The 16,945-nt window shown below is 40.8% G+C and overlaps 1 protein-coding gene across 3 annotated transcripts; it reads right to left on the reverse strand.

Annotated features, from left to right (window-relative positions):
* Positions 1-290: 290 nt before the first annotated feature.
* Positions 291-16,930, reverse strand: LOC145779985 (uncharacterized). Of its 3 annotated transcripts, none has more exons than XM_082591678.1 (34): positions 16,783-16,930; positions 16,233-16,347; positions 14,891-15,810; positions 14,510-14,709; positions 14,225-14,411; positions 13,848-13,964; positions 13,554-13,704; positions 12,840-13,154; positions 12,686-12,766; positions 12,426-12,480; positions 12,106-12,242; positions 11,658-11,743; positions 11,209-11,342; positions 10,282-10,456; positions 9,895-10,017; positions 9,449-9,569; positions 9,014-9,209; positions 8,619-8,808; positions 8,270-8,366; positions 7,936-8,066; positions 7,533-7,681; positions 7,086-7,192; positions 6,806-6,938; positions 6,156-6,276; positions 5,626-5,773; positions 5,249-5,423; positions 4,991-5,119; positions 4,181-4,397; positions 3,848-3,948; positions 3,260-3,379; positions 2,529-2,568; positions 2,261-2,323; positions 1,669-1,799; positions 291-1,470 (listed from the first exon to the last, which is right to left on the reverse strand). In XM_082591678.1, exons 1-33 carry the CDS (start codon positions 16,915-16,917, stop codon positions 1,671-1,673), a joined length of 5,298 nt encoding a protein of 1,765 aa, XP_082447804.1. In that variant the 5' UTR covers positions 16,918-16,930; the 3' UTR covers positions 291-1,470; positions 1,669-1,670. The 3 variants fall into 3 exon arrangements, with proteins under 3 accessions (XP_082447804.1, XP_082447803.1, XP_082447805.1); XM_082591677.1 differs by having other exon boundaries at positions 291-1,516; XM_082591679.1 differs by having other exon boundaries at positions 291-1,799; positions 5,249-5,405.
* Between the last annotated feature and the right edge of the window lie 15 nt (positions 16,931-16,945).

Consider the following 16,945-nt stretch of genomic DNA (forward strand, 5'->3'; position numbering starts at 1 on the left):
GCTGTGTTTGACATACCGTAGGCTACATTGTTTTCGTTGTGATGGTCCGAAACAAAAACAAACTAGCCAGAAGTCAGGATTTTGCTTCTGTTCTGACTTTGGTTCAATAAGTTTGAAAATTGTTCACCGTCTCATAGTCGAACTTTTTAAGCCTGACCAAGGTCGGCCACAACAATAGAACTGGCTTGAATGAAAACAGACCAACACAATGGCCACTACCGATACCTGCTGTGATTTTCTTTTTCTAAAATATCTGGAAGCTAGGTTGAGAACACAAAACACCATTATCAGTTCTTGTCGTTGTTGGTATTTAGAAAAAAAGCGAAACACACATCACGATGGACAAAGTAAAAATTAAAACAAGTCAAGGACGGAAAGAAAACAGAAAATAGTAAACACGTTATTAGGCACAGCAATAGAAGAAGCAAATACAATTTCTGCCGCAAAATTTCATGTCATTCCATCGACAATTTTAAGCATGACAAATGACAATAAGCGGCGAAAACTGTAACTAAATAACCGACTATCAGATAGTGGCACCATCACACAAGGCATGTTCAATAAAAATTAATAAACAAACTTAATGCATCGACTAACTACGCTTAACCAAGTATTAAAAATTGACCAAGTCTTAAAAAACTGAAAGAATTTGAAATGGTGGTTTACCGTGTTATGAAAAAAGATTATTTAGGTTAATAGCCTGTAATGCAACGACTCTTGAAATGCTTTTGACAAAGCGACTGAAACAATCAGGCTCCAGGAAGGTGGATCTTTGGATCTTTTGGAAATCGGTCGATGGTGTCTTGAATCCAGATGGAAATACGTTGCTTTCCTTACTCTCAGCTTCAAGCAGGAAGATATAGATAGGTTGTGCTGCTCAGAGCATCAAATGGAGAAAAAATATGAAAGCAACGGATTGGATGGTGGTTGTGAAGCATTGAAAGTGATGCGACATGTACTAACTGTACGATAGGTCGGATAGGATATGTTAGTTACTTCATTGACATATGACAATTGTTGAAAAGAAAACTCCCTTCGCAGGGATAGCACATCATCGCGTTTGTGACGTAGCAAGGCAATGAGTCATCGTTCCTGATGGCGACGTCACAACTGAGGCAAGCAGCTGCTTTCATTGAAAATCCAAAGCTCTGCTTATAATCTCATCATGAAGCGCATGGAAGGTGATTGCCATCTTTAGTCAGGCGTAAAACAAAAGTTTAAGTTTGTCTCCAAGCAATACATCAACAATTCAATATCTTCGATGAGTGTAGAGACAGATCACTTTATTGTTGCAGCAGGAAGACGTGAAATGATCCAAAAAGTTGCAACGCGCGAAGCCATCTTCAGCCAGTGGGTACATTGGAAGACATGACGTTGTGGGGCCGCGGTTTGCAGACGGCTTCCAAGTAGCTGGTACCTGACGACGGGCGGTGAAGGAACCTTCATGCACTTCTACTTCGCAACTATCTTCTTCGGATGGTTTTGCAAGAAAAGCATGCAAGACGATGTGTTTACGCTAAGATTACATGTTACAAATGATTTGTATTGTTGACAGAAAGAGGGAGTAGCCTAGATGATTTTTTTAAGAATTTTATTTTTTAACAATACCGTTAGCGCAGGCGTTAGCGTTATGCCATTATTATGCCTATTTGTTCGTCTCTGAGTTACCTCTAGAACTCCGACAGTTTGACCGACTCTTGAAGCAACGAGCGGAGATTTTCGCCCAGAAACTTCTTGCACTCGACGTTAATATTCTCCAAATCAGCCGAGTCTCCATAAGCTAAGGTTAAGGCAGCGACCTGTGAAATAGGTTAATGAAGTCAAATACCGACTAAAAAAAAGCTGAATTTAACCGCTAGCCTTTTTATCCATCGCAACTTTGCTCCACTTCTTCGCCGATGAACTAACTGTCTGTCTCTTCTATGTCAACACTACAACTTAGTTTTTCTTTTTTCGCAGAGCAGAACTTGAAGCAGTGGAATGTCACGGTAAAGCACGTCACACAGTAGATGCGACTGCACTGCGCGGATCGTATCTTCAAGGAGTTTCATCGAAGTTCCCAGCAACCAACAGTTTCAAGACAATAATAGGAAAGCTCTAGTTCTCAAAGTTGTTCATAGAATAACAGCACGGCCTTCAGAACGCATAAACCAACCATCTTCCATAAACTCTAACATGTGCTTGTGCGGAACACGAAAGACTGAATCTGTGCTGCTAAAAACTAAAAAATAGGTCATTGTTAATACTACAACTATCATACGTCGTGCCACAGAGTTCTGCATCGAGGAAGATTGGCCAGTGCTCGATGATAAAGTCGAATCGCCTGAAAAACAAAAGATACAAATAAATGTTAACACGACGCAGGGAGGAAATGAAGTAACCTTTAAATTAGTTTACGCCACACGTCGTGTTCGACTTTTACCAAATTGATAAAATACTTTTCACAAAACTGATCAGATTTCGCTGATTCGAAAAAAATTGTTCAAGAGTTGTTCTGTCTTAAGATTCGGAGTTGGATTGCTTTTTACCTTCATGTGTTTTCCTTCAGCAACCAGCGCAGTTGCAGCTCTGAAACAATCAAAGATAAACGGTTCCTTCAAGACATTTCATTTGCTTCGTTGGGGCAATAAAAAGAGTAAAGAATCTCTCAACTATCTACATTTCATGGCACAATCAAGATGGCAGTAAAAGCCCACAAATGCCCATAACATCAGAACACTAACCAGTATAAGGTCCAATACAGTAACTGGAGTTGCGTAAACAGGAAGTGGATACAGCACACCACAACGACCATTAGAATCAGACCATGTTGCCTTTGCCACGGTCTTGTCATGAGTTCTTACGTTATTGATTTGGTTTTGAATGTTTATCCTCGAACTGACAAAGCCTTTATACATAGGTCATCCCTGGTAGTTTCGCATTCTTGTAGAGGCTCTTGACGCAGGGCAGGTTACCGAGATTGGCAGAGTGAAGTTTTCCGATTGTTGAAGTGTTGTTACCAGGAAATGATTCCATTAACTAGGTGCGCTGAATGGAGAGCAGTCCTGAAATGCGTTGCTCAAGCGCACACCCCGAGAGCCGAACCAGCGCCGCTTGCTCTTAAGTCGAGCACGTAACAACTGAGCTAACGGGGCGGACAATGTGCAGACGTTAAATCGATGTAAAAAAAATCGACTGATTTGCTGTCTAAGGAGAAGCAATCGTCCATACTAAAGCACGGCATTTCTAAAATATTTCTCAGAGAGGCACCAGCACTTACGCTTTCCACAATTTGTGGTTCTTGCAATTCTCATTGGATCCCGAATACGACGACGTCACTCTCCACAGTAATGATGACACCGATACGTAATCCTCGTTTCGAAGAAAATAAAAGGCAGCCCTGAAAGAACGTGCTTGAATAAACCCAGACAGTGGTAGGCATGTAAACCGCTGTTTCATTATATAGCTCAGAACACTGTGAAGCGGAAAATATACCAATGCACAAAGACGTCCACGAAGAGAAGTGAATTCCCCAGTCCCCACATTTCTAAAAACCTTTCATATGGATATCGTTAGCGCAAAAGCATGAACCACAATGAAAACCTTTTAAAAATAATCAGTAAACTTTCAACCAAGGTGAAAAAGCGTAACAATATTAAATAAACCAATTTAAAAACTAAAGTTAGAAAGAAACTTAAAAAAACGTTTTCGAACGAATATTTTTAGTCGTGTGTTCGAAAAGTCTGAGCATCGTTGGTGAGGAGACATGATTTGAAACTCAGAAAAAACAACAAGCAGTTTCTTGACACGCATAGAGAACGCTAAGTCTAAACAAAGCATTGGATGCTTCTGTATCTCTGATCATTACTTTGACAACAGTGGCAGGTTAGTTGGCAGGGTGTCCGTCAGTATCGTCATGGCAACCGGAAGCTGACTCTTCTTGAAACAACTGAAGAAGATGGAACACACCTGAATATAAATAAAAACATGCAACAAAATTTGTCAATGTTCACGGCAGTGGTTTTGGTTGGTTCATCTATACTTTATCAAGCCATCATATCGATAACCATCAAATAGCAAATTAACCGTTTTTTACATTGATTCAACGTTTGGAGACGTTGGATCAATGTAAAAGCGGCTAATTTGCTATCTCGGATTGGCAAGGTAATTGCTGGAAAAAGTAAACTGTCAAGCCTCATACCTCGTTATGAAATGTGTAGTCCGTGTAAGTCCTCTCGACTTCAGTGGAATGTTCGTTGTATCTCGCTGGGATAGCCACCAGGCAGCGACGCACAAGTGACGTGAACCGCTTCAACCAGGCGAGTCTGTCTCTGCGGATGGCGACCTTTGACCTCGGGTCACTGGATGACGTTTCTTCATCTACGTCACTCGCGGTCGACCGGACATAGACAAGGTATCTGGCCGAAACAAAAGCATTGTAACAATTGCTCTGAACCTGACAAGAAGGTGCCCGTCTACCAGATAGTGGAACCAAATTGCGACTATTCTACAACATTTTTACATTGAGTTAACGTCTGCAGACGTTAAATACTCTCGAACCAAACTTGACCAGGACATTAAAATCAAGATCTCAGTTTCAACCTTCACAGTGATAAAGTTTCTGAAAGTTTCAATTTCTGCTAGAAATGCGGATAACTTGCAACCTATCCAGTGACATCTAATTAACAAAGTGCTTACAATTGTATGTTTTATTGATCTATGAAAATAAAAACATTCATTATAGCGCAGCCTCTGTATTGTTATGGATTTTGCATTGTGCAAAATAAGATCATATGAGAATGTTGGTTCTCGGGCACTTCTGCATTATCAAATCTGGTCCACCTGGAAAAAACTTTGGACACCCCTAATTTAAACAATTCTGAACCATTTTCATTGTTCCAATAAATGACTTGAACTCATATCTTCGTACATGCACTAAATACATTAACGTGAAATCAAGCTCTGAAAAGTTTGACTCTAATAATATACAGGCAGTGAACTGAACACTAACTGGATCCATATGGCTTTTCGATCTTCTGTAGACGAAACGACCTGAAGTGCGGCCTCGTATAACTCTGTGACCTTGACCTGGTCGTAGATTGTATCTTGTTCGTTGTTTTGTACGAGATCCATTAGCAAACTGAAACATGGAAAGAAGTCAAAGTCAAGATGAGAATAAAGTCCAGAACTTAGGAACAGGATCATACCAGTATCAACCACTTAGGAACAGGATCATACCAGTATCAACCACTTAGGAACAGGACCTTACCAGTATATCAACCACAAATAGGTTTTCTCCTCTTCCACATGTGAGGTGGTGATACCATCCCGGAGCTGGACATGGGATGAGGATTGTAAGGACACATCGTGCTTCAACAAGCGTCGGTAGCATTGATGTAACTCGAGTGGGCTGAGGCCTTCATCACCTGGAGGGAGGTTGGCATCTGCTCGAGTTAAAATGTTGGAAGGTTTACGTTTTAAAATGAGGCCGAGGATCAGCAATGCAGCGGTTCCTCAATCGCTGGATCCGACACAAGGCAAAATTCCTGATCAACATCATGAACGAGAGTCGTCATCAACTCAATAATGTCGAAGAAAAACAGTGACTTTCAGCTGGGAAAATTGCAATGATTAAAGTTAACTTACTTTCCAAGTCGATGAGCGATCGTATGCAACAATCCAGGTACAGCATTGCCGCTTCAACGTCTTTGTTGTCGGAATTGAGTTGATATACAGCAGCCATGTAGGAGAGCTTTGCTGACCTTGGGCAAGCAGTGATCGCGCTGTCGAAGGTCTGCACAATCCACAGACAGAGGTAGTTTACCATAAAAAGTGACAAAAGAAATGTGTTTGCAGCTTTTTAAACCTCACAATGCATACGAGCCGTAAACTTCAATACTGCAGCCTCGTCTTACTGCATACGATATTTACCAGCAGTCGGGTTATTTAAAAACCATTTCTTTCCGAACAGTGGTACTCCTCGAGCTGTTAGGGTGCAAGAAAATCAACAAACCGAATTTGAGCCGGTTTGGCTCGTGCATTTGACCATGTAGTGACCCGGTGCAATTTTTGAAACTTAATGTATCACCTTAGTTTATGTTATATTATCACGCTACTTTATGTCAAGAGAAATGAAACAGCCACAACATTGACACAGGCAAATGATTCGCGCATACCTGAGTGATCAATACAGGGTCATTGCTTTGCAAAACGGCGTCGACCCACATCGCCCAGACTTCCACATCCAATGCTTGGTCGTCGGTCTTGGTCAAGCTTGACAAGTCCTCAAGAATGTTTCTGGTTTAGATAAAGTTAAAGCTGAGAGGATTGAAGCAATAACTTATCCTGCTTACAAATCGTGAAATTAGCTAAAAAAAACTAAAAAAGCATGAAACGTAACTCCAGAAAACAGACTCAGTCCTTTTTTACGTTTGCAGACGTTGAATAAATGTTAAAAGGGATGATTTTGCCAGCTGGGGCACCACAAATGTCATACATTACATATTACATAACATACATTCAGGACCTAATTGAAAAATAGGAAAGCTCATATAGAGCAGGATGATTCAAAAATTAAATAGACCCAAAAAGTTTTGTTTGAACTATCTTAAACATTCAAGCACAATCATTCACTTGTTTCAGGTTGATTACCAAGCACGACGCCAAATGAAACATAATGAAAAAAAATGAAGAAAAGCTTTTTCAATCAATCCGACAAATGCGTGTTGTAAGTGGTATCTCCTTACATCACACACTGCGTAATTTCAATAACACGCAAAATGTACCGAACCACGGTAAGTGAAAATATCTATCAGTCTTCACTTACTGGCAGCAAACCGAGACGCGATCCCAGTTCTCCAACGACGCCTCCAGTTTGACCCAGGACCGATACAGTTGAAGCTTGCACGCTGCGTTGACGCGTTCATCTTCGGAAACGTTATTCAAGCATTGAAGTGCGTCTGAAAAGTGCAAAATATAAGAACAAAAATGCATAGATGGGATACAGTTTGAAAGGCTGGCACATGACACACATAGAGTAGAATTAAACTGAATGGTCTTTCAGGAAAATAACCCGCAATTATCCCGCTTCTTATTAGTTCACTCACCTTCGAAGAGCGAGCGTAAGTTTTCGGGCTTTTGAACTAGTTTTCGTGATGACGTAAATGGTATCGTGACGTCACTGAAGGCTTCAACCAATCCAAACTTATGAGAACTGTCAAGGAGGAAAACTGTCATGGTTTGCAAGTAGTGAGAAAGGTGCTATATTTTTGCCTCAAAACACAAGTGGTGTTGTGAATATAATTCTCATCTGCTTCAAAAGTAAACAAGTCCCTTGCAAATACCCAGTCAGTAAAGGAGTTGTCCTTCTTACAGCGATTCAACGTCGCCAGAATAAAAATTTTGCTAATTGTGCATGTCAGGTAGAACAGAGCTTGAGTTCAAATCAACTACAAAATAACTCAAGATCCCAGCTCAGGTGATTTTGAACCAATCACAAGTCGCTTGGTGAAAATTTTCTTATAACACTTTAGTATCTAAACTTTCCTTCTTACCTCAGACTGTCGTCATAAAGTGTATGTGGCAGTTTTCCAAACTCAATAAAGTGAATGTATATGAGCCATAGTTTGACGGTGTCTTTCTGGCTAAGGGGAAATTCTCTTTCTTCCCGTTTGCGAGTACCACTTATAGCTTTAACGGCAGCCTTTGTAAAAATATAAAACATTTTTATTGCGTTGCAACATAAAAAGTTACGCTTTCTAACGTAACACTAAAATTACAAAACTCGTGTACTTGGGACCTTTTCGCAAAAATGACTTAATGTTCTTCACTGATTTAGAATTTTACTTCAAACAGTAATAGTATTCGTCACACCCGAAAACTAATAACATATAAACAACAAAACCAGTTAGAAATCTTGTCGAGCTTAAAAATAATTATGATCAACATCTCACTGACCGACAGGAAGTTCTTCGCTTCTGTCCGCCTTCCGGATTGCCGCAGCAGATGACAACGCTCGGCCATGACCTGCAGCAGCCACGACGAGTAATAAGCGGAGGAATATTTGCGTGAGATGGACTCATTATAGTCTGCGGAGAAACGAGACAACGATTAAGTTCGCAAAATATTTTGGCATGCAGCATCACTTGTACGTTTTTAATATGACAACGTTAAAGAACGTTTGTCGATGCAGAAAATCTGCTTCGTTTATTCTGATAACACAAATAAAATGTAAACCGTACACAAGCATACAAAGTAAGGAGAAAGGGAGATCAAACAGTTTTCATCATACCTTCCGATCCCATTATGGCCTCTCGGGTGATGAGATTTTCAATTAAATGTTCGTAGAAAGAGTCAAGTTTCTCAAATGGCCAACGCCATTTAAAAATCTGAAAGAAATGTAGTAACATTAATCCAAGATCCGGTTAGCAATAAACTAGCTACAATAAAACAAAGAAAACGACAAAACAATAGCGACAAAATTAAGTTCAAAGTATTGACCGTCATCTTGAAATAACAATATCACTTTTAATTTTTAGAAAAATTTCTGAAAGAAAATCTCTTTACCCAACAAATTAGGAAATTTTTGTAACTGAGCAATACAGTCAAACTTTTACGAAATGCGTCAACTCAAAACCCACCTCATCCCACACCGGCTTGGACAGTGGAAGCAACACAAGGATTTGATCGATGATGTCCAGCTCGCTGTCCCTATTGGTTGTTTCACCGTTGTGATGCTGACGTAATACGGGGACGTATGCAGACCAGAGGCGCTCGGATTGCTCGTTGCCTTCGATTCCAACGCAGAGAGTGTGGAGGGCCAACTCGATGCTGAACAAAGATTTGAAAATGTCGTCTTTTAAAACGGTAATGAAAGTTGCCATCGACACAATTCTACGCATAAAACGATAAATGGGTGGGTTTTTCACTTGTATAAAAACCTTTCGCAGCTCCTGATCTGCTTTAAGAATTACGAAGCTCTATTTTGATTCAATGGTGGCAAGTAGAGAAAGCTAACCTCTTATTGAAAGCTAACCTCTTATTGTGTCCAGATGGGTCGTCTTTCGGGTGTTCAAGATACGCATTCGAGAGTTGAATCCTCGTCAACTCATCTTCCGGATGCTGCTGAAGCAAGGAAGATAATTTTTCGATCCTCGTCCTGTGATTATTGTCTTCATCATAGTAGCGGACTTCAGATGCATTTCCTCCGAAGTCCTCCATGTTTAAGGCGTCTTGATGAAGAGTAAACATACGTCAGCAATAAAATCATTTCAAGAATGTACTAGTTTACAATTTCAAAGTAAATCAAAGTAACCGAACTTTCAAGCAATGTAAGAATTATCAGTTTTTATCGGAGCTATGTGTGAAAGCCGGTCAGACACACTGCCAAATAAAAAGAAAAAACGGAGTTAAACAAGTGCATTTTCAAGGTCTTCCATCTTTTCCAACTGTGAAATCAATTAAAACTTACCTTGAAACAATGATGACTTTACAGAATCAGGCGATGCATCGGGGATCTTGTCTTCCTCATCCTCATCAAAGGTCGGTTGCATCCGGACTCGGCGACGACTGAGCACGGTTGTGTGAGGATCCTATGGATAAGCAGACGATGAGCAACGTTTGGGCAACCTTTGGTCAATACCGAAATATCCAGTTGCTCAAATACATTGTTTCGATACTGCATTGCTTAACACAAACGATGTTGCTTTTCTAAAGCGAAAATAAATCATCAAAAAGAGTTGATAACAAAGAAATTCTATTTTACAGTCGTTTTATTTTTATCATGCCATCAAACCACACAGTGACGCATTAGATCGAAGTTAAAGAAAGAATATGCGATGCTCCTCTATTCTTCCAACTGGCCACATAATCGCAATGCAATGTCGACAAACTGTAACGCATTCTAGCAAGTCCTACCTTGTTGCCGAGAGCACGATTGATGATATTGACCAGCATGGCGCAGGTTTCTCCAACCGTTCGCTTAGCGTTGTCTGCTTTCCTTCCGGTGTTGCATAACCTCGTAACCGTGTCATCTGCAGCCTGGTGGTGAGTGATGAATTGTTTCAGTGTACAACCCAGAAATGAGTGATGTAAGATTCGCTAATCACTTAATTTATGTATTTATCTAAGCTAATTGGTTAAACATTTTCCTGTTTACATGTTCGCAAAACTTTTGCTACACAACGTACTTTGGTGAAATTCTATCCACTTTAGTTCGTGTACGACTCATTCCACGTAGCCTACGATTCTATTGCACCCTGTCTTCTCTTATAGACAAACAGACGCTAGGTAGCTCTCACCAACCTTCAGTTGAACAGCGATGTCGTCCGAAGGTACAACTTGCTTCCCGCCCTTTGTTTTCAGCAAAGTCGGGCAGTACCACAGAAGATCGAGGTAGATCTCGCTCGGAGTGAGTTTGATATCTTTGAAGTGTTGTGCCCGACACTTGGAATCTTGGCACTTTCCATTCAGATCGTATCTGCGCAAGTAAAAACTTCATTAATTAACGTTCATTTAGCGTTTATTTCTAAGTCGCCGAGATGATTTGTGGAAATCACAACTGCACATTCGTATATCGGCCACTGCTAGTTGTTGGGATTTTTGGAGGACGTTCGTGAAACAATTTCTACTGACAGACAAAACAAAGTAACTTTGGCGGGTTTAGCGTGTTTTATTACAAAGAAATGTAACATAGTTAAAAAAAATCAACTCAAATGTTTTCGACATGTACGTGTGTCCTTCATTTCAATTTTCATTTTATGTATATTATAAATTTAAGTAATTCCTGATGAGGACACACGTACGTGTCGAAAATATTTGAGAAAATGTTAAACCTGCTAAAGTTACTTTGTTTTGTCTGTCTATGGTTCAGCAAAGCAAATTCTCTACCAAAGCTTTAGTTTCTAGTGATTGCACAATCCATACAGTTAAGAAAACGACAGACAGTACGATCTCCCAGTTTGAATCGTGTGCTAGAACTCCATACTAGCTTGTATCCGCCAAGGAGTCATGTGCAAGAGAGTGCAGTGACAGTGAGGCTACTTTGTCCACCATCACCAGATGACGAGTAGAAAAGGACAATTTGTCGACGAGACTTTTACCTGACCCCTTGCTGCAAACCGATACCTGTGAGCAGTTGTGTCGGGCTGGCATCGCTAATAAACGTGCATAGCAAGACGTTGACACGTAGCTATTCAAACACTCTAACAGATCACAAAAAAAGAGAGTCACCGGCACAGAATCTGGTCGGCGTGTATTTTATGGGAGAACGTGGTCGAGGTGATGCTGCTATCTTGGCAGGATTGGAAAAGTGAGCTTAATCGGTAGGAACGGAAGTGGATGAGAGGACTCTTGTATTGCGAACCCTGCAACAAAGTATGATGTAGTCGCACTGGTAAGCTACAGCATTGCTGAAAATTTGTTATCATAGAAAAAAGTCGCCATTCAATCACTTCAAAAAAATTCAAGAGAAAACAATTCTTATCGTTTTGTTTGAATAAAACGAAGTGAGATTATGATTTTGTTGTTGTTTCCAAATGACGATTGATCTTTATTTGCATTTAAAAAAAAATAGAGCTGTCCTTGAGACTGTATTTTACTTGCGAACCTGCGATCGAATAATTCAACGAGTCTCAATGAAATGAATATAATAAATTGTTGACAGTTACGTGAGCACCAACCTGAGACAAACCACGCAGGCCCTCCTTCTTGTCGGATGATCTTCCGGCTATTTCGCCGACATCAACCGCCCAGTTGTGAAAACAAGCTGAAGACAAGAATGAAGTAAAACCGAAACAACCAAAGCACAAAAACTACATTGAACGGTAGTTCACTTGTTCCAGCTAAACAAACAGGCCCTTTTTATTTGATTCAACACTTACAAACATTGTATCAATGTACAAATGTTTGCAAACTGGGGTTACAATGAACAAGTTTTACTGATTTTGTGAGCATAGTTAAGTGTCTATCAGCAGTACGCTGAGGTATATTATTCACTTTTTGCGAACATTTGAATGCTAATCAAATAAGTTGAAATGGCTTCCTGTTGAAATGCGGTATACCTACGACTACGTACAAAAAGGGCAACGCAGGTTGTTTTAAGGATTAACGAGAAAACTTGCTGCTTACTTGGGACAGGAAACAAATGGACCAGCAATGAGTTTTGGGAGTTGTCGTTTAGAGAGCGGTTGGCTGCCTTCGAAGTTAACTTATCTTGCAGCCTCTTCTTCAAATCATTGCACTCTTTGGCAGTCAAGTTGGGGAGCCTGTGACAAACATTTCCGATATAAAAGAGCTCAAAAAGCAAGCTAGCAAGCCGTTCAGCACACGACCAGTTCGTATCGTTCAACTCGAAACAGGTAGCAAGATAAGTCGAAAAAACCGAGCACGAGATGAATGGGTGGGATGTTTACTAACGTTGTAAATACATCATGAAACGTTTCACTTACTCGGATTCATCTTGTTCAGCAAGCAGTTGTGACGAATTGCTACAGTCAGCGACATCTACAAGTAAACATGAATTTGTTCAATGAGAACATCACAGACTGAAGAGTAACCAAATTTCGTCTTATTTGACAAGTTGATCCAAATGCAAACATCACAAGAATCTAATTCTACCAAACACATGCATCAACAGCAACAAACATCGAAACAATGTGAAAGTACGAGTTCTGCGCATAAGCATCATTGCTCAACAAGTTGTGCTTACCAGTGGGAGTTACCACGCTTGACGAAGAGCTTCGTCGGTCGCCCCTCTTTTTCTTCAACGTTGGGGTGACGGGTGTCAACTCTACAAAAGAAGTTGGTCAACGCTGCTGTTTTAGGTCCCGTAACAAATAAGACTTTATTCACACTTCACTCACCATTTTGACCTTCATCCGCTGCAGAGCGGCCTTCAGTTCTAGTGGCGACTTCGCTGTTGCTCTGACTTGCAGCAAGTTGAGGTTCAACAACGGTCATGTGCAAGGGCGGCGCCTTGGAAGACTTTCCCGCTTTTTTTGCATCTTGGTTGGCAGTCGAAGCGACAAGGGAACGACTGCGGGTGTTGGGTGCACTCACAACTAGTCTTGTATCTCGTCTAGAAGAGACGTGATGGTTGGCGCCATTCTTCCGGGTCGCTATGGAGGAAAGAGCACTTCTGCGTGGTTTCACTGCCACTCTTCGCTTGCTTGCTTGCTCTGAACGAAGAATGATCACAATTACAAGTCACCCGTACTAGAAACGCGTATGCTTAACTTTGCCACGATCAAGCCTGAAAATGCTTTGGGTTATGACACATTTAAGTGGTAGGTTTGTTGTGATGCACAAACAGTTTCAAAAATGGCTCTAAACTGTAATTGAAGTTATCAAAATTAAAACGTTGAAATTCTCTTAATTTTACAAGCCAAATGTCACATTACGTCATAGTCGATGATAGATTTTTGTTCCGTTAATCTATGATCCCAAAATGTGATTGCAAAGTACACACAGAAAAACTTCAGAATTGATCGAGAAGTTGCAACCCAACCAACGATGACGTCATCAAGATAACATATGAAACTCGTCAGAACTCGTTTAACAAGAAATGATGTTCATACTAGAAAGTAACTCCGTTTGGCGCAATAAAACCTCCTTCTCCAGTTCTAAAGCTTTTGATTTCTCCAAAAGTAAGGACTTTTCCCGTTCTCGTTTCCTGAGCGATTGTTCTTGCAGCTTTTGGGCTTGCTCAAGGCTCGGTTGAAAAACAACCTTGAATATATTTCGATTTCATCATAATTCCACCTCAGACAAACACAACAAACAAAGAATTGATACGTGAGGCCGGCTCCAAAAGACCAACACGACGCATTGTAAGTTTTAGAAAACCTTTGTTTACTAATCGCAAACCTCACCTTTGCTTTTGTTGCGGACCTTGACTCTGCAACAACTGGATTGGAGCCGGCTCCAGTTTTAGCTTGTACGATGCTGTCGCTACCAGGTGTCACAGTTTCAACGGTACGTTTAACAGCCTGATCAAGGAAAATATCAGAATTCAATGAATGAATTTTTTTGTGATATGAAATTTAGAATTTTCTTTAAAACTTTCGAAGTTATGCGCGTTCATATAACAAATTCTCATTTTTTACACAATGTGTGCGGTGAAAAGTCAAGTACAAATGAACGACTCGTGTAAGATTAAAACCTTACTGCATAAGTTCACTAAAACAAGGCAGGAGAAAATCTATGAAACAACCGGTTTAATTTACAACGATGAGAATTATTGACTTACGATTGACGTCGTCTTATCGGAAAGTTGTGATACTGAGACAGTTTTTAATTTTGTTTGTTTTGCTTTCAAATCTTCAATCTCTTTCAAATATTTCGTCTGCAGTTTTTCTCGCTTTTTCATCTTCGACACCACTTCGCTCGCTTTGGCTTCATGCTTTTCAAGATCACCAGCGGCCTTTGCCATTCCACTGAACAAAAAGAAAAGTTAAAAAAATTCAACACATATTTTCTAGCTCCAATGTCAGCTGAATGAAAAAACGGGAAAGGTTGAAGCATTTCAACGAACATTTCATTTTCTTTTAATTTCTTCTTTAGATCAGCAGCTTCTTTCCGCAGCCGTTGCAACTTCGTTTGTAACTCGGCTTTCTGTTGACGCATGCGCGATACCGTAGCCTTGTCACGCCCCAGTAGTTCTCGCAGCTTGGTACTTTTCCACCCAAAATCGGATAATTTCTTGTTCGCTTCCAGTTCTTCATCAGCAGCCACCTAAATGGAAATTCCCTTGTAAATTAAAAAAAAAAAAACCATACAAACTGTCATTGGGAAGACGTGCATCAATTGCCGAAGCATGTGATTTAGGAAAACATAGAAAATATAATTTCTGAAGTGCAACAGATGTTTGCAGTATGGAACAACTTGTTTTGATTAAATTCGAACGCTGAGTTACCTGCGTAGTCGGTGAAGTATTGAAAACAACTTTTCTTCGATCGGTATTCGACGTGTTCATTGCAACTTCACGCACACCAGTTGAATGGGTGACCTCACGGCTCGCAACAGAAGGTTGAGGGGGTTGGCCGTTGGGGCGAGGCAGCTTGGCCTCTTTGCTTGGTTCATTAAAAAGTTTTCTCTTTCGTGAAATGTCGTCAGTTGTGGGTTGTAGACTCACAGCACCATTATGCGCAGTTGGCGATGCTGCCATGGTGGCTTTGGTAAAAGCTGCAACATTGTTTCCAGTCGTCGCAATTTCTCTTTGCGGGTCTTGTTTGACCGGATGAGAAGACCTCAAGACGACCCGACGATCGTCCTCATCGGAGGAGAGTTGATACTTGATGATCACGGGAGGGTGTGACGTCACTGGTGCTGTTGTGGTAGTTACTGTTAATGACTTTGGGGACCGCTTAGGATGCGTGTTCACCTTCGTGAGTTGCGCTCGCGTTGGCAAAGCGGTCGCCCGTATTCCATTGTGAGATGCAGACGGCGGGCCTCCTTGGCGTTTAAATTTTAATGGATTGACTGGTTTTTTTGTAACAACGCGTTGGAGTGGGCTCATAGCTATTGGTGCTACATTGGCTTTCGCAGTTGATGTGAGTGATTGGCTGAATTGCAAGAAAGGGTCGTAGCTATTTGATTCAGTCGTCGCAATCACTGCTTGCATGGCCGCTACATGTTCTTCATTCTTCCGTTGATCTCTGATCTTCTTTCGTATTCTTTTCCGTTTGTATTTCAAAGCCCTTTTCACTTTTCTTTGCACGACCTTTATTTTCTTGGGGTTTCCTTTGGCCATTCGAAATCTCTTGGCATACTTCTGTCTTGCTATTTTGCCAAGTTTGACCGGAGGGATTTTGATGGTTGATTGTGTCTTTTGCACTAGGAAAAGAAAAAGTGATCAATTGAGAGTTTTTATAATAAGTTAAAACGTTTAGTATTTTACCGATCTTTTTAATCGAATCATATGACTTCTTTTGTCGAATCTTCTAAATTTGGTTGATACCTCAAAGATCGACACATTCTTGTGCGACGGAGTTGTATATTGAAAGGTCCCACTTGCTGCACAGGGTGGTAAGCTGGGGGCACACAAGAAGATAGTCCGCTGTTTGGGGCTTGGGGCCACAGATACATGTAACTAAGCCCATGTTGTAGGCCCACTGAAATAATGAGAGACAAACTGCTTGATCTGGCTACGTACAATAACGCAACTTCAACGTTTTGGCAAAAAGCCAAGCGTCTCGGACAAGAACATTCGGCTAGTACTTTACACAGCTGCATTATACGGTGAAGTTCTACGTTACCTTGGCGATGAACAGGCTTCACAGATGCACGTTTTTGCTCCAGATCTTTAAGAAGGTTTGCACGGAGTTCTTCGTCGTCTTCATCTTCAATGGAATGACGCGCTTCACGGACTCTCTGAAAATAGTAAGCAATACATCAGTGCGAAAAATTGATACTTAAAGATCAAGAACTTTGATACAGCAAACACCTTTAGATGTACTACAGACAGTCAGACATACATGTCTGTGGTACAACCGTACAACAAAGCAAACTTTCTACTAAAGGTGTATAAAACGTTAGATACCCAAAGGTATTGATCTGACGATTAGTTTCTTTTTGAGCAGACAAAACCAACAGCACATTGCTACGCAAACAAATAAAAAAAAATTCGAACGTTTTCGGTGATATATTCAGCCATTGTCAAGCATCTAACACATTATACTGGGCTGAGCACGATACCGAAAACGTTGGAAAACGAGCCGTTTTTCACAACGCGTCCATCCACTTCCGTAATTCCACTTTTACAATAAGATTGCCACGCAATAAAGCATAATATCTGTGAACTCTGACCTCTGTTTCTGATTGAACTGCACCCGGCGAAGGAGCTGTAGCTGGTAATGCACTTTCCTGGTTAACCGGAGCCGAGTGCGCAGACAGTCCAGAATCAAGCAAGGATATATCAGCATCCAGTGCAGCGCTTGTCATATCATCTCGTGTCACACAGTTGAGATCA

Source organism: Aplidium turbinatum, chromosome 11 (assembly GCF_918807975.1).
Source record: "Aplidium turbinatum chromosome 11, kaAplTurb1.1, whole genome shotgun sequence".
Lineage (NCBI taxonomy): Eukaryota > Metazoa > Chordata > Ascidiacea > Aplousobranchia > Polyclinidae > Aplidium > Aplidium turbinatum.

Bases quoted from the DNA above. Each gene is read 5' to 3' on its own strand.
- LOC145779985 (XM_082591678.1), bottom strand. From the start codon at position 16,917: ATGACAAGCGCTGCACTGGATGCTGATATATCCTTGCTTGATTCTGGA. The intron at 15,811-16,232 runs GTAACGTAGAAC...TTCTTTTCCTAG, and splicing joins GAAGCCTGTTCATCGCCAAG to TGCAAAAGACACAATCAACC. The intron at 13,965-14,224 runs GTAAGTCAATAA...TTCCTTGATCAG, and splicing joins CCGATAAGACGACGTCAATC to GCTGTTAAACGTACCGTTGA.